Source organism: Protomyctophum parallelum (genome assembly GCF_964188405.1).
Source record: "Protomyctophum parallelum genome assembly, chromosome: 4".
Lineage (NCBI taxonomy): Eukaryota > Metazoa > Chordata > Actinopteri > Myctophiformes > Myctophidae > Protomyctophum > Protomyctophum parallelum.
The window spans coordinates 54,051,151-54,077,888 of record NC_139700.1 but is presented as its reverse complement, the minus strand read 5'-3'; the positions used below and the strand labels follow the sequence as shown (position 1 = coordinate 54,077,888).

Genomic DNA, 26,738 nt, shown 5'->3' with positions numbered 1-26,738 from the left:
TTCCCGATTTTTCCGGTCAATTTGGCTCAAGTGCGTACAGCGTACAGTGTGGGAGGTATAAAGCGTCAAAATAAAGACTACTCCAGTGAAATAATAAAGTGTCACAGTTACAAGAGTCTGGTTGCCCATTCGGGCAACCACACTAACTAGTCGCAACTGAACTGCCAGTTGCAAGAAGTTGCATATCCATATTATATGTTGCAAGGAGTTGCATGTGCGGTCTGGCCTTAAAGATTAACTTAAAAGCTCCTTCTACTCAGACAAAATATGCCAACCAATTGAATCTATTTCACTTTTTGAGGGCCTCCTATATTCAGCGTGTATATTACTAGTGTATAGATCTTTGTCTTACACAAACATTAAATTCCCATTGACAATGAATGGAGAATTTACGTCAGATGTGGACGAGCAAATCGGTATTTTTGTCCTCATTGACAAGGAAAATGTACGTCATACTCATACTATACCGGTGGCAGGCTGTAGAGCACCGAGTCAGTAACGATGGAAGTTGGAGATCCATGCCCCACCCGACTATGCACTACCCGTTGTTGTACCCGTTCTAGCCTCGATACCCAGGCTTTCATTTCGTCTGCGCGAAAGATGAAAGCCTGGAAAAAGCTGTGGGCTGAACCAGTCTAAAAGTGGGAGTCAACCCTTCCGGGTGGGCGTCGCTCTAAATGATGTGACGTAGCGCTGCACTAGGGGGGAGAGGAGGGGCCGGGGGTGACGGACAGATCGATGAGATCCAATCAGGGTGCGCGCATTTGTGAGGCGCGACCCGCCCCTCTAGACCAGAAATGTCTCTGTTTACGTCAGGCTATACCCGTTCCACATCTGTCTGTGTCCCTTTTATTCTCATATATGGAGATTTTAGTTGTGATGTCAGAACAGGCCAGCTCCATATATGGACCAAGGGCAGGGGCCCTGTCCGGGGTCCGGGCAGAGGCCTTTTGTGGTGGTTCTGAACAACCGTGGATCCGACCGACTCGACACTGGGCACTGCACTCCCTGCGGTGCGGGGTGTGGAACGTGTGTGTCGAATTTGAAGTCGGTGGGGGCCGGGGCGAACGGTTCTCCAGTTACATGCGTTACAGGCACAGAAGTAGCCTACACGCGTACATTGGCCTAGGGTGGGCTGCAGCCCGGGGCCCCCCGACTGTATATTTAGTATTATGGTTAAAACATTGAGAGCTTCTGCTCTGCTGTCTGCACTGCAGACAGTGACGCTGTGTTGTGGGGTAGCTGGGGAAACCCCTGTCAATGTCGCTGTGCATGGCAGTCTGCCATGCACAGCGACTTTTTCTGCACCGCCCAGGGGGCCCCTGAAATTTTGTCTAGTCCGGGGGCCCTTGGGAGGGTAAATCCTGCCCTACACACACACACACACAAACACACACACACACACGCGTGCAGAACTGAAGTAGCAATGTGGGTGACCGTGATGTGATGTGATGTGATGTGATGGAATGGAACTGAACAAATGACAAGAAGATGCTTGGCTTTGGGATGATGAGAGAGAGAGGGAGGGAGGTCTGCCCTCTAGGCTTTCTGTCAGTCTGCGAGGTGGGCGGAGCCGACACGGACGGTCATAGTAGGAGTGGTAACACCTGGGGCCTGTCATTGGTGCAGAGCGGTCAAACCATTCCTCTGCATTGTAGTCCCGACCCCTTCCGTTCCTTTAACGTCCCCAGAGTCCAGACTCACATCTCACTCACTCACTCAGCTCTTCTGTCTCTCTGGAAGGGAACTAGACTCTAGTAGGGACCACCGTACCATCACCTTATCACCATGGCACTTGCAAGCGATCCGAACTACGCCAAACTCGAGCAATGGTACAAAACCCACGCCGGGAATCTCAACATGAGAGCCATGTTTGATGCGGACAAGGAGAGGTTCAGCAAATTCAGGTAGGCGTGTGTTTGTTTCGTAACTGTCTGCATGAGCTGTCTGTACTCTGTACACACACTGACAGAACGCAACAGTTCTTTAATGTCAGGTGATGATGAGATTCAATGTAACGCCATTTTTGCAGGACCAAAGAGTAAAACGCGTTCTTTACATTACACACTTACTGTAACAGTGTACAGTACAGTGCACTGTGGCTTTATGATGTATGAGTTAGTTTACAAGGTCATTGTTTCGAAGTGGCTTCATTTGGCAACTTGATCCACGTAAATTGGGACCTTTTTGGTCGTTTTTTGGGGGGAATCTTCAGCTTCGACTTTAATAAAGTCTGTCTCAGATGAGCTGAAGGCCTCATCATGTAGCGATATTATTATAGCAGGCTAATGCTAGTATAGCAGGCAGCTATAGCCGGCTGGCTGGCTGCCATGGCTAACCCTAACCCGCCATACAGGGCTCGTATCACGATTCGCTTCGTGACCTCGGCGTGTGAATCCTGGAGTCCACCACAACAGTTTAAAGTGCGTTTCGAGGACACATTTCTATGTAGTGGCAGTGCTATTACATGTAACCGGTAACCTAGCTGCTACGTGACAATTTTACGTTTTCTTTTTAAATGGATTAAAGTGTCAGTTTGACTGCAGCAAAGGAAGGCGTTTCCTCCTCTTCTGTCACATGTGAATTAAAGCACAGCCTGCTACGTGCAGGTTTGCACATCATCCATCCGATTCTGAGGGAGCATAATATGGGGCTATAATTCTGAGGGAGCATCCTTCCTCCGACGAGTGAATTGATTTGAACATTTTATGAACAGTTTGTACTTTGTAGAATATACAGTTCAACGAAAGAAAGTACAGGTCAATACAAAATCTGCTATTAAAGAGGATAAAACCAGAAATAAGCACTACTTGTATAACTCGGGGCCTTTAGGCCTACTTTACTTGACCATTTCCTCTTGACAGTGATCTTTCTTTTGTTGTTTGGTTGAGCCGGGCCCATTCAGTGTCCACCGGGCCCATTCAGTGTCCACCGGGCCCATTCAGTGTCCACCGGGCCCATTCAGTGTCCACCGGGCCCATTCAGTGTCCACCGGGCCCATTCAGTGGCCATTCATTCGTCAGAATTGGGTTTTCCAAGGCTGCACGTTTATTCGTAGATTCCAATTCAACATCTGACCACCAGGGGGGGGGGGGGCAGTAATGTTGCCTCTTCCTGCACGATTTTGTCATTATCGATCCTATGATCAGTCGATACTTTTATCAATCAATAAAGTAAAGTGCTATGGTAAGTTGGCAACTGCAGAGTCTGTGAACAGTATTTATAAAAATGGAGCTGCCAGTCTGCATAAATGTATGTATGACTGACCATTCCCCCCAGCTCTTACCCGCTCTCCTTTTTTTCATTTTCATCAGCCACTAGCCTCGATACCCAGGCTTTCATTTCAGCAAGCCACTGGTACCCGTAAACAAGGATCAGAATTGTATTATAAATGGATAGAATACTTTATTGGCAGTTTATTATTTTTACAATAGTCAATTTAGAAAACGCCAACGTGGACTATACACAAAAAAGCTGAAGCTTTGTTTCCGATGTTGTCCACCTTGTTGTCCACCTTGTTCACAGCATACTGTACAAACAACCATGAAACAAACAAATAAATCAATACAGCAATACACATAGGACAAGAGCTACCCTAAAGGTGTGTACAGTATGTATAAGTATGCTGAATGTACGACAAGGCTCTCATCATCTTATCTCTGACAGCACAACCCTTCAGACAGACGATGGAGAGATCCTGCTGGACTACTCCAAGAATCTCATCAACGAGGAAGTCATGACTCTGCTATTGTCCATGGTACTGTAACTCAATGCTCTTCCTCTGTAACAATAGCGTTTCCTCCTTTGTCTGTCTTTAGTGCACAACCCCGACACACGGTCTCTGTGTGTGTGTGCGTGTGTGACAGTGTGTGCGCGCGTGACTGTATGGTGTTTAGGCTGCAGCTGTCAAACTTGATCAGCCTTAAGCTCATTCTGTCCGTAGTCAAAGAGCTTGTCAGCCTCTCAAAGCCTTCCCCTACATATGAAATGATGATGGTTGTCTTCATAATTCATATCATATATATCAGCTGTTTATCTGTAAGTAGCCTGAGCTAATGTGTTAGGTTTCTGGTCTAGAGGGGTCTGAGGGGCGCGTCGCGGGCAGAGATTTGCTTTGATTGGATCTCACCGATCTGTCTGTCAGCCCCGGCCCCTCCTCTCCCTCCCCCAGTGCAGCGCTACGTCGCATCATTTGGAGCGACGCTCCAAACATTCTGGATAAAACCATAAAATGGTCTATGGTCTAATCTCATGGAATAAATGGATGATCAAATGTAGGAGTTTTCACGATAACTAACTGTAACTATAGGGCCGTCTCGACGCCTTGCCCCCCCCCTGCCCCTTCCTCCTCTTACTGGTGCGAAACAGGGTAGTAAAAACGGGGACAATGGTCTTGAGCCCAAACAAGGACATTGTACTGAGGTGTTCCACTAACGCCTTTTCTTGGAAATTGTGGTCTAGTGTTACGCTAACATCTCTGAGAATGTGGTAACTCATTATCGCTCAAAATGAGGAAAATTTTACTTGTTAAAATGGAGCAACCTAAGATTGCTAAAGAAATAACTGCCCAAAGTGTTGGTACACGCAGTGTTGCTGATCCTAATATCTACTCTATGGGCAATACATTGATTTAGTAAATAGTAAATGGTGTCCCTGTTTGTTTGTTTGTTTGTTTGTTTGTTCCCAGGCCAAGTCCAGAGGAGTCGAGGAGGCCAGAGAGAAGATGTTCTCAGGAGAAAAGATCAACTTCACAGAGGTACTGACTTGCTAACAGTATCTGAAAAAGTTTCAACACCTTCTAGTGCATTTCCACATTGTGTGAAAGCTTTATGAAAGTGCACAATTCTATCAGGGGCTTATGTCCTAATTTTGGCAGAGGAACAAATATTGCGTACTGTTATAACGCCATAGTTATATGTCGTGGTTTATCAGTTTGACCGCCTCATGCGCACAATGGCGCCTGCAGTGCACACTGGCTGGGTTTGCTGCTTGTTGCAGCACACGCTCTGTTTGGTCATTCAGGGGAACCGTCCTCTTTCACACAGACGGCACTATGATGCAAAGTTACGTAACATCCTCACCGTGACACAGCAATTTGTGCAGACTAGTAAAGATGCATTCAAAGATAACGCAGCCAAGGTTGGATAGTAGATTCAGGGCCCTATCTTGCACACCGCCTTACCCCTTATCCCTAAAACTATTTTGAAAAAAAACATTTCAAATAGCGAATCTACAAGCTCATGATGCTGAACTACTTTAAAATATTTTTAAGAATAGTAAAATGTGGCTAATAAGGGGTAAGGCAAGATGTGGCCATCACTGTTTGTTCGTGTGTGTGTGTGTGTGTGTGTGTGTGTATAGGGTCGTGCTGTGCTCCACGTTGCCCTACGTAATCGCTCAAACACGCCGATCCATGTCGATGGTAAGGACGTCATGCCAGAGGTCAACGGGGTGCTCAACAAGATGAAGGGCTTTTGTCACGTGAGTAATATAGTATTACATTTCTGTGAGTGTATACTTTAGTCTGTGCGTGTGTACATGCAGTTTGTGTGCATGACTATGCAACTTTTGTGCAGGACTTCCAAATTGAAGTATTTTATTTGTGTGGTTTTGAAACCTTGTCTTGTAGTTGCATAATGTAGTGTATTTTTTAAAATAAGAGCAATGTTGTAAATAAAAGACACTTAATTTAACTTTGCCAATTTACTGTTGTGTTTATTTTGACTGCAGAGAGTACGTAGTGGGGAGTGGAAGGGCTTCAGTGGAAAGGCCATCACTGATGTGGTCAACATCGGCATCGGAGGCTCTGATCTGGTGAGAGTTCATTTCTACGTCCAGTTTAATGAGTCGAGTTGAATGTATTTTTTTGGGGCAGCGGTGGCTCTAAAAGTTAGAGGAGCGCACTTGTAGCTGAAAGGTTCGATTCCCTGGACCGGAAGGAAAAATCTGTGTGAAGAAGTGAATGGCCCCAACCAGTGCTATAGTCTAGGTCAGGGGTGGGAACCTTTTGACAATGGAGAGGGCCACTGTATTTCCACACTCACTCCAGATGGGCCACATTGCATATTACTGTCTTAGCAAAAACAGCTGATCTACAAGCTCAAAACGCGTCGCAGTGTGACGCGTTTTGAGCTTGTATTTCTTTTTCTATTTTTTAAATTGAAATCCTGAAAAGTCACTTTATTTTATTTAATTTCAAATGCATTTAGTTATAGCTATGTTAACTTTGTGAACTAAATACAAATACATTGGACATGCATAAGAAAAGACGATAACGTTTTAATACTAGTAATTAGCTGAAATCCATAACATCAATGCTCTGATATTAACCTGAGGGTTAAGTGAAGGTGGGGCCACATGTGTCCCCTGGGCCGCCAGTTGCCCATGTATGGTCTAGGATTAGGTTTTTTAGGCGGTATACCTTATTCCCTGCACGTATACTGTAGGGCAGGCTATGCGCTCGTGCGTGGTCAATGGATGAAATGACTAGCATATGGTACCGGTATGCTTTTATTTTCTCTTTTCTTTCCTAAAACGTTTGGCATGTTGTTCATTGTAATGTAATGTAAGTTGCTCAGTGGCGTTTGAAGCACCCGGAAGTCTGCCGGAAGTACCTTTTTTTTTGTTGGTTCGATATAATTGTCTGGCTCGCGTGGGGAGAGGCATTTTGCGTCCTACGTCACAAAATCTGCATGAATTTTTAATTTTTGTCACTCCTTCACTCAGGGAGGAAATGCAAAAATTAATAAAATTCACCAGTATAACATATTAGATTATTTTATTTCCAATGCATCAAATCTAATCTTTCTGCATGTCTCCATTCGTGAGACATGACCAATTACAGTATGCCATCCGTGAGACATGACCAATTACAGTGTGCCATTCGTGAGACATGACCAATTACAGTATGCCATTCGTGAGACATGACCAATTACAGTGTGCCATTCGTGAGACATGACCAATTACAGTGTGCCATTCGTGAGACATGACCAATTACAGTATGCCATTCGTGAGACATGACCAATTACAGTATGCCATCCGTGAGACATGACCAATTACAGTGTGCCATCCGTGAGACATGACCAATTACAGTGTGCCATCCGTGAGACATGACCAATTACAGTGTGCCATTCGTGAGACATGACCAATTACAGTGTGCCATTTTGTCAAAGTTGATCTCCTCCTCCGGCCCTCTGAAAATTCCCACAATGTTAAATGAAATTTGGCTTTTCTGTCCTCGAATTAATTTTGTTCACAGACATGAGCTATTAAAAATGATACCCTGCTAGTCACACATCACTGTGGGCGGGAACCCCTATTGGTATCTTACCCCCTCAGGCCGGGAACCCATATTTGGGTTCTGTACAGTATGTACAGTATTGAAAAATGTAAAAAAAAAATGATTCTGCTATATCAATATTTGAAGTTTTTCCAGAAACCTTAGGTCAGGATTTAGAGGTGTTTTTAGAATCGGCCTTAGGCCTGAATGGGTTAATGAATCAAGACGTCTGACAGAAAGACATATGATCCTGAGACTAAAAAACAATACACTTGCATAATGACACCATATGACACCACGCATCAGGGCAAACAAAGGAGCCATTTTATGTCCTCCCTCGTGGGAAAAGGTCAGACATCACAATGCATTACCCGCCGTGACGCAGCAGGAACATTGATTTCCGTTGTGTGTGCGCTCTGTGCTGTGCAGGGTCCACTGATGTGTGTGTGTGCGCTCTGTGCTGTGCAGGGTCCACTGATGTGTGTGCGTTGTGTGTGCGCTCTGTGCTGTGCAGGGTCCACTGATGGTGACAGAGGCTCTGAAACCATACTCGGAAGGCGGACCCAATGTGTGGTTTGTGTCCAACATTGACGGCACGCACATGGCCAAGACCCTGGCTCAACTCAACGCAGAGACCACGCTGTTCATCATCGCTTCCAAGGTATGAGTAATAAGCACAATGAATGGACCCTTCACTAAGCCCCACCCAGAGCCATCTAATAGAAGAGTTACGACATTGAGGGGGCAGAAACCGAGCGCTGTTCATGCAGCCTGGACTGAGACAAGCTGGAGTTGGAAATGCATTGTTTTCAACGAGGGCGGTGCAAATAAGAGCTATTTTAGGCATGTTGTGCAACATGACAACTGTTTTAAAGTATTGTACAGTAACAACTAAAGCCTCTGTAATGTTTATGTCGTACTATTACTACAAAACAATCTAAAATAAAGGGATTTAAGATCATTAAAGGGACACTTTCCTGGGGGCCTTTATGTGTGTAATAATATGTGGTTTTACTTATTTTAGATTTTAGCAGTGAGCTCTGATATCATAGACACTGGCCTCACTTACTTCCTGCACTACATGTTGTCTCAGTAAGACAGCCTTCACCCCTTTAAAGCTGGGCTGTTGCCCTGATTCCAATGCATTTCTGCCTACTTCCGGTCCAGGACTTGTCCCAGTTGGTTGTCCCCATTCTCGAGAGCCGCCATTGGACTGAAGCCCCATGAAGTGAACGCAGTTTGCGTAACTCTGTCTATATCTAAGGCTCTGGTCCCACCCACTACACTCTGCAAGCTGTGCTTCTTCTCACCCGTCGACATGAATATTGTATTAAAATGCTGTCCACCACATGCAGTTTAGCAATTAAACCCTATTGTCCAATATTACTTTACTATTAGAAATTGTTTTATTTATCGTTATTTATAAAGGATCCCTAGAATCCTTTTGGCATTGTGTCATATTGGTCCGTATTTGACCACATTATACGCCGATTATGATATACCTGCGTTTATGTCAATATAATCTGACAGATGTATCGCTCAGGATCTAGTTATTACGGTTGTGATTGACTTGACATGGACATAAACAGTTTGGGGTGGTATCAACACAGAATAGCTGTTTATTCTCCCCGTTTGTGTTATCAACCTTTTTTAGACATTCACCACCCAAGAGACCATCACCAACGGTGAGTCTGCCAGGGATTGGTTCCTCCAGACGGCAAAAGACGTGAGTTGATTGTTGTTCTCAATACCATGTTGAGGCCACAGTGTTTTCCCTACCGCGGTATGAAAAGATGGAGTTGATACATGCACGCATCCAGTGTTCATTTTGTCGACTAATACTATGATATATATATGATATGATATATGAAAAATATTCTAGCTTTTTTTTTTCACTAACAAAAACTAAATTAAACTTAAACTATGAAGACTAAGACTAAATATATTGACAATTTCGTCAACGAAAGGGACTATAGTGGACAAGGGATCCAGTATAAGTCATTTTACACTTTGTTGCATGCTGAAAATAGACTATCTACAAGCTCGACGCGGCGCACTGTGTAAAATCAGTCATTACCACGGCATCAAGGCCTGCCAAAATATATTTTAGTCTACTAAATCAACTGTAGATTTAGTCGACTAAAATCTTATATTTCACTAAAACATTGCCGGTGACAAAAATTTGACTAAAACTAAATAAACTATTCAAGAGACTATGACTAAAATCACTATTTGCTGTCAAAATCAACACTGCACTGCCCAAATGTCATTGTTCTGAATACCCATGAGGCCACAGGGTTTTCCCTACCGTCGTACGAGAAGATGGATTTGATAAGTGCATTAAATATAAATACAAGACAAGTGTCACATCATGCCCATGTCATTGTCATCATCTTAATGCATGTTCCTCTCTCTCTCTCCTCTCTTTGTTACAGAAATCTGCAGTCGCCAAGCATTTTGTAGCCCTGTCCACCAACGCAGTAAGTTTTCCATTTCTAAATGACACTGGTCCTCTCATATCATCATGCCTTTGCCATGCTGGATAAATTAATTTAAAGGACAACTTTAGTTTTTTTCAACCAAGGTTCATGTTTTAGGTGGTTATTAGAGAAAGTAAAAGATGAGTCTCATTTTTTTTCTTCATTTGCTGCTTTCTTTTGTTTTAGGGATTTTAGCTCTTTTTGACAGGGGGGCGGGGGCATTCGAGCATGGGGCTAAATATGTACTTTTTTACATAATTTTACGGTGATTGTTTTTTTTCATGGTTTACTATAGTCCTAATAAACGCCAAGAAATTACATCTGGCAACAGCAGATCACAAGAACTACTGAATGTGAAGGTAGCCTACTGGGGGAAGGCTTATACTGTGTGTATAGGCTCAATATGTCAGTTTGTCACATTCAATAGATCCTGTGATCTTTTGTGGTCTGATGTAATTTCTTGGGGTTTAGTAGGACTATAGTAAATAACAAAATAATAAATCGCCATAATATTTTGTAAAAAAATACATATTTAGCCCCATGCTCGAATGCCCCCGCCCCCCTATCAAAAACTGCAAAAATCCCCAAAACAAAAGAAAGCAGCAAATGAAAGAAAAATAACACTCACCTTTTAGTTTCTCTAATAACAACCTAAAACATGAACCTTGGTTGAAAAATCTAAAGTTGTCCTTTAACCTTTCGGTGATATTTTACTTTGATCTCCTCTCCTTTTTCTTCTAGCCCAAAGTGAAGGACTTTGGCATTGATACAGAAAACATGTTTGAGTTCTGGGATGTAAGTATTCACCGTTACTGTATGCTTTTATATAATAAAATCAAAAAATCAACACTTTCTTTTGTCAACGGTATAAAGACCATGCACGTTATGTGATGATGATGCCACGAGGCAAATATTAACGGAAATGTGGATAAAGCTTTGAGAATGACATGCCTGTATGAAAATTATTTGTAATGTAAATGGCCCTTTTACCCCCTTTTGAAAAACAATCTGCACTTTGTTTTGTTTTGCATTCTTTGCATGGCTCTGGTAAGGGCCCTGAAGAGCGACTGTAGCATGCATAGCATCAGACCCGAGCCAGGTCAAGTTTTTATGTAGTTTAAGTTTGCAAAACGTTTCCCAAACTGTCTTTTGCTGGATTGTTCAGTGGCAACTATAAGTTGAACATACCAAGCCATTAAATATTAACTAATTATTATATTATAATATCTTACCCAGATTAGAATGAAACAATTACAAGATGCCACGAAAGGATTTCAGGTCGGCATACGCCGGCCTGCGAAATCATGAACAATCCTCGATGACATCAAAAATTGTCCTGACATTTTTGATGAATTGTGGCCTTTGTCTGAGAAACTGGGTCATGTCTGTGTGTTGCTCTGATTGGTTTGGTGACCGTTATGTCATGTTTGCATATTTCAGTGGGTCGGAGGCCGCTACTCACTGTGGTCAGCTATTGGCATGTCCATTGCACTGCACATAGGTATGTCTGCTGGAACCGCTCATAAATCTACTGTATGGTGTTGTCATAAACAAGGGTTGTTAACCATGTTATAACTGTTATGTATGTGAATATGCTTTGTTATGCTCATTACCGAAATGTGTAATTGTGCATCAAATTTCCCTGCTCATCTTGGAAGTATTTAAACTGTGTTTAAGTATTGTCAAAGTGTTCCTCTGTGTTTCCACTCCTGTCCTGTAGGATTTGATAACTTTGAGCAGCTTCTTGCCGGTGCACACTGGATGGTAGGCACACTTTTCTTCCTCCCTTCCCTCCCCGGAGGCAGTATTCAGTATTGTTCTGGCAACTGAGGGCAATATTACTTCCACTGAATTTGATTCCTTTTGAAATGACTAAGTCTTGCGTACTCTTATTATTTTGATATCAAAGTTGCCCCGAGGGAGGCTGCTTTGAAGAATATCTGCCAGTACATCCAGCTGGCTATAGTTCAGACACTGTAGGTTTGGAATTTGCAGTCATCTAGTTAAAGGTATATTCAGTGATTTCACTTAATTCAAATATCACTTATTTCTTTGTTTTGTTGTGATAATCCTCTCTACTATAGAGTGTGCTGACCATATAAGGAGTTCCTCCCTGTCCCCAGTTAACCCCTGGGGGTCAAAAAACCTTAGGTTTCGTTTTTGACTCTCTATCCTGATTGGATGAAAGGCTTAGGTCCCAGTCAAAAACGAAACTTAAGGTTTTTTGAGTGAAATCACTGAATATACCTTTAACTACACTGGCCTTGGCGCAGTCCAATAAAGAAAGAGATGAACAGAACTATAGGCTAGGACAACTAGAAGTCAGTCACAACTAGTTATTTCAGTACATGGGCAAGACTGAATTTGGGGTTTAGACTAGTCATTGGTTAGACCAGTCATTAGTCCTACAATCTCAAACCCTCACCCTAAACCTAACCTCCCACGGGGCAGCACACCTAAACCTAACCTTACCCTAACCCATGTCTAACCAATGACTAGTCTAAACTAAGTATGCACCCCCTGAATTTGTCTAAATGATCGAATGTTGCTTTGGGACACTAATGAGGCCTTTTGCGTTATAGTTGGTCACCGTTGGTTTCTAAATCCCACCTCAGGACAATCATTTCCGCAACACGCCTCTGGAGCAGAACGTGCCGGTGCTTCTGGCGGTGCTGGGCGTCTGGTACATCAACTTCTTCCAAGCCGAGACCCACGCCATGCTGCCCTACGACCAGTACATGCACCGCTTTGCTGCCTACTTCCAGCAGGTTGGTTTGGTTTTTGTGTAGAGCAAGCATAGTTCGAGGAAAGCACGGGTCAATACAAGGTTCGCCTCGGGAGACCGCGGGCGTTTTGTTAATACAGGGTCTGCTAAGAGGATTGAAATACCCAGAAGAGCACAATGGCTTGTTTACATTGTGGTCAGTAGTCAAGCAGAACAAAGGATAGAGAGAACTGGGTAGAGCTAGCAGACCGAGGTAGAAAGAAAGACAGGAGATGGGGACATAACATCTGTTGGGACAACGGGACAGGTTATATGTACTGAGTCTTGTAAAAGAGACTTGTTTGTACCACCATTTGACTAAATCAATAAATATTGTGTGTGTAAATTAGGACCACACAAGTGGGGAATGCATGTCCCACCTGGTTATGCAATACCTGTCGTACCCTTGTTTATCTGTATCCCTTTTTATGCACATATTTGGAGATTTTTGTACTGTCTGTATGTGTGTCTGTCGTCTATGACATCATATTGATGTCATCAGGGTATTCCGGGATTTGCGGATTTTATCCATACTTGTTTTTTTCTATTGAGAAGAAATATACAAACTGTAAGAGCTTGTGATATTCAATTTTTATTAAAGTGTCAAATCACATACAGTTGTCTCAAGACACTTACATGTAGAGCAGAGAACCGATAGAGATCAAGCAATAGGGACTTTAAGCAACGACTGTTTTCAGGACTGCTCCGCTAGGCGGAAGTACGGCGGCTATGACGCCGTAGCTGTCAAAACCGTTAAGCAAACAGCCGTCGGCGATGGCGACATTGGTACGCAGCGTGTGTCAAACATCATACGCACGTCAGCTAACTTGCCGATATTGCTTAATTCTTACATGCGCTGGACATGATCAGCAGTGGAAAGAGGATAAACGGGTTAATATGACAACACATTACACAGCTTAAGAGAGGTGATCGGTGTAAATGTATGACGGCTATAATTTCAATAAACATGGTTATGACATGGCGTTGTAGACACTACGTGTAAGTGTAGGTTCTTCTGTAGTAGAAAGGGCTGCGACGGAGAGCAGGTTTATGTATCGAGCACTGATCCATTTCCGGTTGCCGGAGCAGACTGCCGTAGCCGCCGTTGCTTAAAGTCCCTACTATTGCTACAGTGGTACGAAAAACTCCCTCCCCACCTCGACCGTGTCAGGGTACAGAAAGAGAGAGAGGAGAGGGAGAGACAAGTAGTAGCAATACTAATGCATTTAATAGTGTAAGATTAATATAATATGGCATAAGAGTGATGTCAGATAATATATATATATATATAGTGGTATAAGACTGTTAAGATAAATGACAGAGTAGTGGTATAATGTAATATGGTAGCAGTCCCTGGTCGTGCTCTGTGAAGAGGCCAGGTCTCTGTGAAGGCTCCATTAAGGCTCCTGATATCACCATGCAATGTCACTTACTGTATCTAAACCTCGCTGGTGTCACTGATATGCGCTGTCAGCGTGCCAGAATAGTCTCTCCATAAATGGACATACCTTTCCATGGTTGGTCCAAGGCAATTCTAATATACAGTATAAGATAATACAGTGTGTGTATACATCCTGCCTGTTGATTTAAATGCACAGATTTGATATATAAAACGTTTTGAAAATTAAAAAAGGAGCCAGCCAAAAGGAGTCTTCTTTCCCAAGCTTGACAAATATATATATATTAGTATATATTAGTCCAGGAAGAAAAGTTTTAGTTTTACTGTAAGTGCTAGGAGGCCCCCTGGAGCGTTGGTCTGGTCGCCATCAGGGAAGCCTGGTTGCTGTCCAGATGGCAGAGATAGAGAAGCTGTGCTGTGTCTGATTGTGAATGTGATCTTCTGTTTGTGGTCCACGCCAACCAGGGCGACATGGAATCCAACGGAAAGTATATCAGCAAAAGTGGCACCCGGGTCGCATACCACACTGGACCCATCGTCTGGGGAGAGCCCGGGACCAACGGACAGCATGCCTTCTATCAGCTCATTCATCAAGGTACTACTGTAACATTAACACACACACACACTGTCTGGACCAACGGACAGCATGCCTTCTATCAGCTCATTCATCAAGGTACTACTGTAACATTAACCCACACACACTGTCTGGACCAACGGACAGCATGCCTTCTATCAGCTCATTCATCAAGGTACTACTGTAACATTAACACACACACACACTGTCTGGACCAATGGACAGCATGCCTTCTATCAGCTCATTCATCAAGGTACTACTGTAACATTAACACACACACACTGTCTGGACCAACGGACAGCATGCCTTCTATCAGCTCATTCATCAAGGTACTAATACTGTAACATTAACACACACACACTGTCTGGACCAACGGACAGCATGCCTTCTATCAGCTCATTCATCAAGGTACTACTGTAACATTAACACACACACACACACTGTCTGGACCAATGGACAGCATGCCTTCTATCAGCTCATTCATCAAGGTACTACTGTAACATTAACACACACACACACACTGTCTGGACCAATGGACAGCATGCCTTCTATCAGCTCATTCATCAAGGTACTACTGTAACATTAACACACACACACTGTCTGGACCAATGGACAGCATGCCTTCTATCAGCTCATTCATCAAGGTACTACTGTAACATTAACACACACACACTGTCTGGACCAATGGACAGCATGCCTTCTATCAGCTCATTCATCAAGGTACTAACTACTGTAACATTAACACACACACACTGTCTCGTACGAGTGCGATGCATAGTTTGCAATAAGCAACAGAATTCTTATTTTGATTCATGTAGACACATTCATGTAGACATGAATGTGGTGAAAGTGAATATAGTAGGGAAGGAATCCCATTTCTGCCACTAACGATAAAAAGACCTGAATTAATTGAGTTTTTTTTCTCTCACAATTGTCTTATCAATTTTACATTTTTAAATGTAGATATATGGATATAACGGTATACTTTATTAATCCCAAAGGAGAAGCATAATGAACATAATATAGTTTTTTCACTGCGTTCTATTTTTCACTTTATAGTTCTTTTAGTACTTTTAAGTTATAAGAAGTTAAAAGACCCAAGTTAAACCGAACTGTTTGGTGCGGCATACACGGTTCAATACGCCCTAAGGAACCGTGGTCTTTCGGTTTCAAATTAATACATTTCTTAACGGCTGCGGAGAATGTATTTCTCGGTCACACACCGAGAAATGTGTAGCACTCTGTGTAGCACTCTGTGTAGCACTCTGTCGGCCACACACCGCACTGAATTGATTGATTGATTGATTGAAATATTTATTAACAGTTTGTAGAATTTACAGTACATTTTAAGCACAAACTCAATACAAAGACTGTCAACTGTGAGTGGACGACCCAATTAAGCATTACACTTGTTTACAACAGGGTCCACATTGTTCAATTCATCAAAACATTTAAAGACATACAAACATTTAGAGACATACAAATAGACATTTCTATGTAGCTAAATTCATCATATGGGAAGCAAAAAAAGGGAAAAGATACAATATACAGTGAGGGAAAATGGGGTGGGGGGGGTGGGGGGGATTCAGATTTTACAGAGGCCAGTTTCGAATTGCAGCCATCCGTAGGTGCCCTTTGAGAGCGGTTTTGAACCCTCACCCCTCTCTCTCTCACACACACACACACAGAGAGAAAGAGACCGCATGATCCTGTTGCATCCTTCATCTTGGAGGATGAGTCTGATTTGTAGGATGCGTGCCAACCTCCATTTTTGCAATGCTGTGTATCACCCTCCAAGACATACATTTGATACATTTCCGTGCGCCTTTTCTTTCTTTTTTACTGGCCAGGATATCTGGATGGAATTATATTTTCTGGTCTTTGTCATTTCTTTAAAATTGCTTAAGCCGGTAATTACTGTACCAAAGGTTGCCTACAGCGACCTCTGGTGTGTGTGTGTGTGTGTGTGTGTGTGTGTGTGTGGTGTGCATGTGGCCTGTGTGTGTGCATGACGCCTAGGCTTGAATTATTGTCTCTGTCAGGCCATAGCAGACGCTCTGATCTACAATTTGTAAATCACACTCGATAAGAGTAAATGGCATGAATCCTAGTCAATAAAAAGGGCTAAAAACGTCCGTAGCCACTTGCCCAAATGTGATGAGGTTCATCACATTTGTGATGAACCTCATCACATTTGTGATGACTGCAATGGACTTTTTTTTTTCAGAATCATGAAATCCCCCTAGTTTGACACGTCACATTCTGCTTAAAGCAGAATGAAAATGATAAATACCAGACCAGTTCTCCTCTCTGTGTTATCCAACCTTATGCGTTATCTTTGACCAGTTCTCCTCTCTGTGTTATCCAACCTTATGCGTTTATCTTTGACCAGTTCTCCTCTCTGTGTTATCCAACCTTATGCGTTTATCTTTGACCAGTTCTCCTCTCTGTGTTATCCAACCTTATGCGTTTATCTTTGACCAGTTCTCCTCTCTGTGTTATCCAACCTTATGCGTTTATCTTTGACCAGTTCTCCTCTCTGTGTTATCCAACCTTATGCGTTATCTTTGACCAGTTCTCCTCTCTGTGTTATCCAACCTTATGCGTTATCTTTGACCAGTTCTCCTCTTTGTGTTATCCAACCAGGCACCAGAATGATTCCTGCTGACTTCCTCATTCCTGCCCAATCACAGAACCCAATCAGGAACAACCTTCATCACAGGGTAATTTTGATACTAACGCCATTGCCGTTGATTAATGGCAATTGCGCTTTTATAGTGCATTCGATGGATCGTGCAGTGTTGTTAGCACAACACTGGATCGTCCTTCTTAGATCGTCGACATAATGATCCATTCTATCCGTTTCTTTCAATCGCCAACATCTCCTATTCCTTAATGTCCCAGATGGCATTTTGGTCAAAACGGCGTTTCTTTGACGGCACAGAGCCGGTGATGTGGAGCTCTCCAGAGGCCCGGTTTGGATTCACATTGTAAACAAGGCCTGTCTGGGCTCCGTTGAGCGTCCTAGGACAAAACAAGGCCTGTCTGGGCTCCGTTGAGCGTCCTAGGACAATCTAAGGCCTGTCTGGGCTCCGTTGAGCGTCCTAGGACAATCTAAGGCCTGTCTGGGCTCCGTTGAGCGTCCTAGGACAATCTAAGGCCTGTCTGGGCTCCGTTGAGCGTCCTAGGACAATCTAAGGCCTGTCTGGGCTCCGTTGAGCGTCCTAGGACAATCTAAGGCCTGTCTGGGCTCCGTTGAGCGTCCTAGGACAATCTAAGGCCTGTCTGGGCTCCGTTGAGCGTCCTAGGACAATCTAAGGCCTGTCTGGGCTCCGTTGAGCGTCCTAGGACAATCTAAGGCCTGTCTGGGCTCCGTTGAGCGTCCTAGGACAATCTAAGGCCTGTCTGGGCTCCGTTGAGCGTCCTAGGACAATCTAAGGCCTGTCTGGGCTCCGTTGAGCGTCCTAGGACAATCTAAGGCCTGTCTGGGCTCCGTTGAGCGTCCTAGGACAATCTAAGGCCTGTCTGGGCTCCGTTGAGCGTCCTAGGACAATCTAAGGCCTGTCTGGGCTCCGTTGAGCGTCCTAGGACAATCTAAGGCCTGTCTGGGCTCCGTTGAGCGTCCTAGGACAATCTAAGGCCTGTCTGGGCTCCGTTGAGCGTCCTAGGACAATCTAAGGCCTGTCTGGGCTCCGTTGAGCGTCCTAGGACAATCTAAGGCCTGTCTGGGCTCCGTTGAGCGTCCTAGGACAATCTAAGGCCTGTCTGGGCTCCGTTGAGCGTCCTAGGACAATCTAAGGCCTGTCTGGGCTCCGTTGAGCGTCCTAGGACAATCTAAGGCCTGTCTGGGCTCCGTTGAGCGTCCTAGGACAATCTAAGGCCTGTCTGGGCTCCGTTGAGCGTCCTAGGACAATCTAAGGCCTGTCTGGGCTCCGTTGAGCGTCCTAGGACAATCTAAGGCCTGTCTGGGCTCCGTTGAGCGTCCTAGGACAATCTAAGGCCTGTCTGGGCTCCGTTGAGCGTCCTAGGACAATCTAAGGCCTGTCTGGGCTCCGTTGAGCGTCCTAGGACAATCTAAGGCCTGTCTGGGCTCCGTTGAGCGTCCTAGGACAATCTAAGGCCTGTCTGGGCTCCGTTGAGCGTCCTAGGACAATCTAAGGCCTGTCTGGGCTCCGTTGAGCGTCCTAGGACAATCTAAGGCCTGTCTGGGCTCCGTTGAGCGTCCTAGGACAATCTAAGGCCTGTCTGGGCTCCGTTGAGCGTCCTAGGACAATCTAAGGCCTGTCTGGGCTCCGTTGAGCGTCCTAGGACAATCTAAGGCCTGTCTGGGCTCCGTTGAGCGTCCTAGGACAATCTAAGGCCTGTCTGGGCTCCGTTGAGCGTCCTAGGACAATCTAAGGCCTGTCTGGGCTCCGTTGAGCGTCCTAGGACAATCTAAGGCCTGTCTGGGCTCCGTTGAGCGTCCTAGGACAATCTAAGGCCTGTCTGGGCTCCGTTGAGCGTCCTAGGACAACCTGCTTTCAGTAGACTGGAACTGTGGCTATTTTAACCCATTCTGACCGGGCACCCATTTTGGTGTTAGCATCATGTCACGCTTTAGCTATTGAAAAATAGCAGATCTACAAGCTCATATCGCGCCACCGAGTGGCGCGATACGAGCTTGTAGGTCTGCTATTTTTTGAAAAATCGAAGAGCGACTGACATTTTTTATAATCTGATCTCAGGTCAGAATGGGTTCATCAGACCAGTGTGTGTCCGGCGGAAACCTCGTATGAATCTGATCTCAGGTCAGAATGGGTTAAAATAAGAGCCCGACTGGAAAAAATGCGGGCGTGAATTAGATCCTAATTTTCCAATAAAAACTGTCTATTTCTCAATGGTTAGAAGAAGAACTCAAGACTCCGATTCCACTTTAGCTAATGATGGCGCGCCGCTAATGAAGCTAATGCTAGCACTAACGGTCTGTCCTGATTCTGTGTTGTTCAGATCCTGGCGGCCAACTTTCTGGCCCAGACGGAAGCGCTGATGAAGGGGAAGACTTCAGACGAGGCCCGCAAAGAACTGGAGGCCAGCGGCATGGGAGGGCCTGCCCTGGAGAACCTGCTGCCTCATAAAGTAGGTTCACTGATCTCATAGGACAGTTTTATTGCAGCTGTCAGCCCTAAGAGCATGGAGTCTTCTACGTGGCATTGTCAATGTCAACCCAATCGCTGAATCATCATTCAACAAGAAAATATTAGGCAAGAGGGGAATTCTAGTTCCCATTACCTCAGATAGTACTTCTGAAACTCTAGTCTAGACCAAAAACATCTGGACACTCCCACATCATGTGCATGTACGTCCCCAGTTTGTTATTGTTGCATAGGGTGCAAATGGGTGTCGTACTAACCTGGCCTCACCAGGCTTTCCACCACCTCGGAGGAAAGCCTGGTCTCTGTTTCAAAAGTCCGTATGATCCTGTCGGGAGCGGATAATATCGTTGCGTCATGTTGTAGTATTGTTTTGTAGTCGACAGGCAGGAACGACAGGCGGCAACTTTATTGAGGGAAAAGGAAGGTTCCTTCCTTTTCCCTCAATAAAAGCTCTCGTAGCCTAGAAAAATCGGTTTGAGGGAAAAGGAAGTTGCCGCCTGTTGTTCCTGCCTGTACGATATAATCCGCTCCCGCCCGGATCATATACCGAAATGAAATGGTGCCCAGGCTAGTGTCGTACAGTCAGAGCCAGAGTTGAAAACGTTTCCTTACATGCAGTAAAGGCCGTGTCGGGCTCGAACCCGCGGCACACTGCGACTGGATTACCGGTCGGGTGCCCAGACGGTTACGCCACCGCCTGGGCTTGTAGATCAATGTTGATAATTGGTGTTGAGTGAGGGGGGAAAGGAGGGGACCAAAAGGTTCATGTTTTAGGTTGTGACATTACATTTTTTTATTTGCTTTCTTTCGTTTTAGCTATTTTTGACAGGGGGGCGGGGGCATTCGAACAAGTGACTAAATATGTGACCAGATTTGACTGAGAGACTGCCATTGTGCAAATTACAGCTTTTCACCAGAGGAGATAGATTTTTAAGTTAATAGCACAGGCAGACTCTTCACATAATGGAGCATGTCTGAAATAAGTGTCGGAGCTGAAATCGACATGAAATAAATGCCCAAAAATGTAGCTAGGTGTAATGTTAGACCACAGAAGTGAACCTTTCAAGCCTGTTTTATCAACTCGCTGTTTTCTGCAAGACATTACTCTATAAGCCATATCTCCGAAAACGAAAATTCAAGTAAATCCAATGGCAGTCCCTCAGTCAAATTTAGTCACATATGTCTTTATTTACAAAGATCACATGATCTATTGAATGTAGAGGGATACTAGGCGAATGCCATACTGTGTTGTAGGCTCAATTTGTCAGTTTGTCACCTCCTTCTTCACATTCAATAGAGCACCGAAGTCCTGACGTAACTCGCTCATCCCTTCGATTCCCCTGGTTCGCGGAAGTAATTTCTCTATGGAGAATAACATGGGGTGATCTTAATATCGTCTACTATAAGCGTTGTGGTCCAAAAATAAACAAGCTGTCTCTGCGTTATTGTCAGGGAGGTGTCTCTGTATCGTTTGCAACAGTCAGTCACTCATATATGATACAGTCTGCTTCTAGCGAAAATCTAACTAATTCAGCAGCAGTAACATTAGCGTTTTCTCTCAGTCAGTTGATTCTTCATATCCATATGAGTGAAGCGGCCGGGATGACAGTTGTTATATGAGGCGATCTAAAATCGCCTCAATGGGGATTACAATGCAACTAAACAAATACATGAACCTGGGGACTGACGCCCTCTACTGAAAGTGACGTCAGACTTCGGTGCTCTATAGATCCCATGATAAGTTGTGACTAGATGTAATTTCCTGCGGTCTAGTAGGATTATACTAAAGAACAAAGAAATGGCAGTGTAAAAAATAAATAAATCACCACATATTATTTAGACACTTGTTTGCATGCCCCCGCCCCCCTGTCAAAACTTCTAGTAAAACATGAACCTTTGTTAAAATAACTAAAAACAATGTTGTCCTTTTAAGCTTGCGAGACTCCATCCCCAAAGGACATTAACTTGTCTGCTTATTTGTACCTCACTGTAAATTGTCTGTAACTGCATTACGCTCTGTCCCAATTGTGAATTAATTATTATTATACATTTTGTTTTTATCCCTGTCCAACATTAGGTGTTCCAAGGAAACAAACCAAGCAACTCTTTTGTTTTCACCAAGCTGAGTCCCTTTATGCTCGGAGCTCTGGTCGGTAAGTAAAAGGTGTTGGCATGGACTGCCCTTGTTTTGCCCCAGTGGCATCTTTGGTTAGGGGGAAGGACTTGGATGTAATGATGGAGGAAGTAAGCAGTGGCGTCACGTGCACAGATAGACACTAGGGGGTGCTAAAAAAAATGTTTTTTTCATTTTCTTAAGTTGTAGTGTGTTGACCATGCGGTGACATTGATCTAATCTTGATTAAAAAAAACTTCTATATTATTTAGGCCCCCACAATCTAAAGCTATGTTTCTATGTCAGTGGTTCTTCGATTAACCCATTCTGACCGGGCACCCATTTTGGTGTCGGCATCATGTTATGCTTTAGCTATTTAAAAATAGCAGATCTACAAGCTCATATCGCGCCACCGAGTGGCGCGATACGAGCTTGTAGGTCTGCTATTTTTGAAAAATCGAAGAGCGACTGACATTTTTTTTAATCTGATCTCAGGTCAGAATGGGTTCATCAGACCATGTGTGTGTCCGGCGGAAACCTCGTATGAATCTGATCTCAGGTCAGAATGGGTTAAAGAAAAATAGCAGACCTACAAGCTCGTAGCGCGCCACTCGGTGGCGCGCTATGAGCTTGTAGATCTGCTATTTTTCAATAGCTAAAGCACCAAAATGGGTTCCCGCCCCAAAATGCGCTGCACAAGGTGCCCTTTTTTTTTCACTTAAGCACCTGCCCCTCTAAATGTCTGTGCACGCCACTGGAAGTAAGCTAGCGTTTCTGCCATTTGTAAGTAAGCTAGTGTTTCTGCTGTTAGGAAGTAAGTAAGCTAGTGTTAGTGCTGTTAGGTAGTAAGCTAGTGTTTCTGCCATTTGTAACTAAGCTAGTGTTTCTGCTGTTAGGAAGTAAGTAAGCTAGTGTTAGTACTGTTAGGTAGTAAGCTAGTGTTTCTGCTGTTAGGAAGTAAGTAAGCTAGTGTTAGTGCTGTTAGGTAGTAAGCTAGTGTTTCTGCTGTTAGGAAGTAAGCCTGGGTTTTGTTAGTGATACTGTGTTTGAGGCAGTAGAGGAGGCTGAACAAACAGTCAAAAAGGACACGCACATCTATACCTATAGGCTGGATCAAAATAAAGTCATAAAGAAGAAATGAGAAATCCGGCACACCAATTAAGGCTTCCAAAATATCTTTACTTTTAATGGTAACGTTTCGGGCCGCAGCCCTTCCTCAGACCTACAGGACAGGAAGGGCTGCGGACCCAAACGTTAGCATTAAAAGTAAAGATATTTTGGGAGCAGGGGGGCAGTCAGCCAGATATTTCGTGAAGCCTCATTTGAAATCGGTAGTTCATATAATGGCCTGTTGTGGCGCTGGACCGGACCCAAAAAGCCCCATAGCTCCATAGAGGCCCATGTATTTTGGCCCAACTTCACCTAGACTGTATTACCTTAATAAACATGGTCATGAATACTTTCTTCTTCCAGTCACTAGTTTAAAGTCTCATTTCTAATGTCATAATATTCTTTTTGGAAAATTATGGTCCCATTAATTAAAAAAATGACCATAAAGAAAAAAAAACATCGCGTATGTTCTGAGGGGCGTGGCTACCGTTACAGTCTATGATCGGGATTCCCCACCCACTCGAGTCAAAATAAAAACCAACGGAGAAGAAGGGGGGGAAGTCCCGCCTCGTTGTCTGGGCAGCCAATGACCAGCTGGTATACAAAACGGAGCCAGCCAATGGCCAGCTGGTACCAAAGATGGCGACTTACATCAGGAATTAGCATATTATTACAGGCTTCATTTTACGTTCATGTTAGACCCGGGGAACGCTTTGTCCATATTTTTTACAGTCTATGTTTGGGAGCCTTAATTGGTGTGCAGATTTTTCATTTCTTCTTTCTCACTGTGTTTGAGGCACCCTGAACTATGACGAGGGGTCAATACTGGAACCAGTACATCATCTGGTGAGACATAAAGTCAGCCAATGAGCTTTGTGATTGTTGTTTTTATCCATGGCTATCAAGTTTCAACCCAAAGGAACCTCTAGACTGATAATAGTATATCCGTAAGGTAAAGGTGGTTGCACACTGGACACGTTTTTCGGAAAACCCGATGGAGAAATGCCGCAAAAAATCAGAAAGACGCGCTCTGTGTGTCTTGTCTCTGGACCCTATACCACTTATGCCTTGATGATTATGAACTTTTTATTAATAAAATAAATAAATGTATTTTTCTAAAACATTTTAACCCATTCTGACCGGGCACCCATTTTGGTGTCAGCATCATGTTATGCTTTAGCTATTTAAAAATAGCAGATCTACAAGCTCATATCGCGCCACCGAGTGGCGCGATACGAGCTTGTAGGTCTGCTATTTTTGAAAAATCGAAGAGCGATTGACATTTTTAGAATCTGATCTCAGTTCAGAATGGGTTCATCAGACCAGTGTGTGTCCGGCGGAAACCTCGTATGAATCTGATCTCAGGTCAGAATGGGTTAAAATGTTAAATGGCCAATATACTTCTACAAGTTGTGCGCTTGTAGATTGGCTAAGGGGTAAGGCTAGACGAGGCCCCTCTGTGTTTATGCTTCCACTCTGATCTGGATCATGTCCTGTGTTTTACAGCCATGTACGAGCACAAGATCTTCGTGCAAGGTGTGATGTGGGACATCAACAGCTATGACCAGTGGGGGTAAGTGAAACAATCCTGCCATGTCGATTATATACAAAACCACATACTTTTGTAAATCTTAGGTAAACTTGTAATTAGAGATGTCCCGATACTGTATCGTTAAAGTATCGGATCGGCCCTTATTTGGTCATATCGGTATCGGCAAATATGCCAGTCTAACCACAGTTCCGACACAGGGATATATATATAGAGCGCTAGATAGCTATAAAAATCATTCCCGGTTGGTGGACTTCAAAATAGGATCTTTTTAATTTTTGTATTATAAATATTTTTCTCTTTTATCGGTATCGGCAAACACACAAATGATGGTATCGGGATCGACTTAGGACATCCCTACAAGTTGTTGAGGGCCTCTCATGAAATTAGACCTATTGTAACACTGAATGACACAAAACTGTATTCTGTTAAAAGTTGAAAATGCATTTTATTCTATTTTATGTTTGACAAAGTCCTTGCCTTTCCTTCCCATAGGGTGGAGCTGGGCAAGCAGCTGGCCAAGCAGATCGAACCCGAGCTGAAAGGCGCCTCGGAGGTCACCTCCCACGACTCCTCCACCAACGGGCTCATCAGCTTCCTGAAGAAAAACTTTGCCTGAATAACAACCTCCACTCTGCTCCCAGCTTCAGTTTGTAACCCAACGCCATTGGCTGAATAATTTAAGTGTCGTCCTCTCATTGGCTAAATTATAATTCACTATATGTAGTCCCTGGCCCACCATAGCTGTTTGACCCCTGGCCGCCAGGGTGAGCACTTTACGTTCGCCATCGCCAGTATGTTTAATTTGAGTGATGTACGTTGTGAGACTTTACTGTATATGTTGATATGTATTACCTTTTTAAAAAGGGAATCTTCTGGTTGCTTTTTTGAGGGGAAGAAATCCAATCTCCCATTTAATGTGCAGCTTTTTGAGGGGAAGAAACCCAATGTCCCATTTAATGTGCAGATATTACTGTAGGTGAAAATGTGCCCCACCACATAGTCAGCACTGAGTTGCAAAATAAATGTTCCATTTGTCACTTTAAGCTCTTGTATTTGTGTGCTTTGGTGGGTATACAACACATGCCATGTGGTGGATAATTATTCCTGTCCTCAAAGGTTAAAATGTTTACGGTATATTCTATATTAAGTTATAAACCTGTATAATTAGTGTTTGTAATAACAAACCCGCCTCTACAACTCTCTGGTTGCATTTTCAGCAGCACAACACATCACTCTTCCATGGGCTCTAGACCGTAAGGCTAAGTATGTATGAAGGAATATAGAACTGGGCATAACGGGCAACGGATAAGGGATCTCTTAGTCAATGGCATCACTGGCATGGTGATTGGTTTAATTATTGTAACGCCCAAACCACTCCTATGCATAATGTAACGGGTAACGGAGGTGTTTTAGGGATTTAGACTGGTAACGAAAATGCCAACTTTAGTGTGGTAACAGCCCTTCCCCACTGCTAAATCCCCAAATTGTGTATTTAGAAAGCTCGAACGAAAATGGAGCCCAGTCTTTTTTTTTTTTTTGGCCTAAAATGTTGTCTATATACATGCATTCATGAATCCACTTGCTGACCGGCTTTCAGTATTGAGAAACTTATTTTTCTATAGGGGTTTCTTGTGACCCTACAATGAACATCTTATGGCAGGCAAAACTGTCAAATGTCAAACTTTCCTTATGCTTTAAGTAGCATGTGACATGTCAACTAGGGGGTTTCCATGATTCTGAATCCATTAAAGTATTAGTTTTGCACAAAAAACACTCATTGGGCTAGAAACGGCCATAAACGTCATGACAAAATGTGATGAGGTCAGCAAATTTTGGGCAAGTGCCGATTAAGAAGACACACGCCATTCCCTCTCCTGGCCTATAAGCCTAGAATTATATTCCTTCCACGGTTAGGACAGGTCTCTGACCTGATCTGATTAACAAAAGATAAATATATTAATGGACACGCCATTCCCTCTCCTGGCTTTTAAGTCTATGATTGTATTCCATCCTTCCTTAGTATTAGGAAAGTTTGACATTTCTTCCTGCTATAGGATGTTAATGGTAGGGTCACAAGAAACCCCTATAAAAGAATTGCCTGACCTGAGAATGCATTTTCTGTTTAGAGAGTAGCAGAGTACTGACACATACAGTACTATAGTTTGTGTTAGTATTATACAGTAGTTACACTGTTGGCGCTAAAATAGGGTCAGTAATATTAGTTAACCAGGGGGCACGGTGGCACAGTTGGTAGTGCTGTTGCCTCACAGCTAGAAGGTCCTGGGTTCGATTCCCACTCAGGGCGCTGTGGGTGCTGGCGGCGTGTTTCCTCCTC

The 26,738-nt window shown here is 43.7% G+C and overlaps 1 protein-coding gene across 1 annotated transcript; it reads left to right on the top strand.

Moving 5' to 3' along the window:
- Positions 1-1,687: 1,687 nt before the first annotated feature.
- Positions 1,688-25,446, top strand: gpia (glucose-6-phosphate isomerase a). Its single transcript, XM_083763281.1, has 18 exons — positions 1,688-1,907; positions 3,667-3,757; positions 4,688-4,756; positions 5,362-5,481; positions 5,731-5,814; positions 7,794-7,940; positions 8,934-9,005; positions 9,715-9,759; positions 10,501-10,554; positions 11,200-11,260; positions 11,480-11,523; positions 12,375-12,527; positions 14,388-14,517; positions 17,143-17,219; positions 19,483-19,611; positions 21,706-21,781; positions 24,358-24,424; positions 24,896-25,446. The coding sequence occupies exons 1-18, from the start codon at positions 1,789-1,791 to the stop codon at positions 25,017-25,019; spliced, it is 1,662 nt and encodes a 553-aa protein (XP_083619407.1). The 5' UTR covers positions 1,688-1,788; the 3' UTR covers positions 25,020-25,446.
- Positions 25,447-26,738: the final 1,292 nt, after the last annotated feature.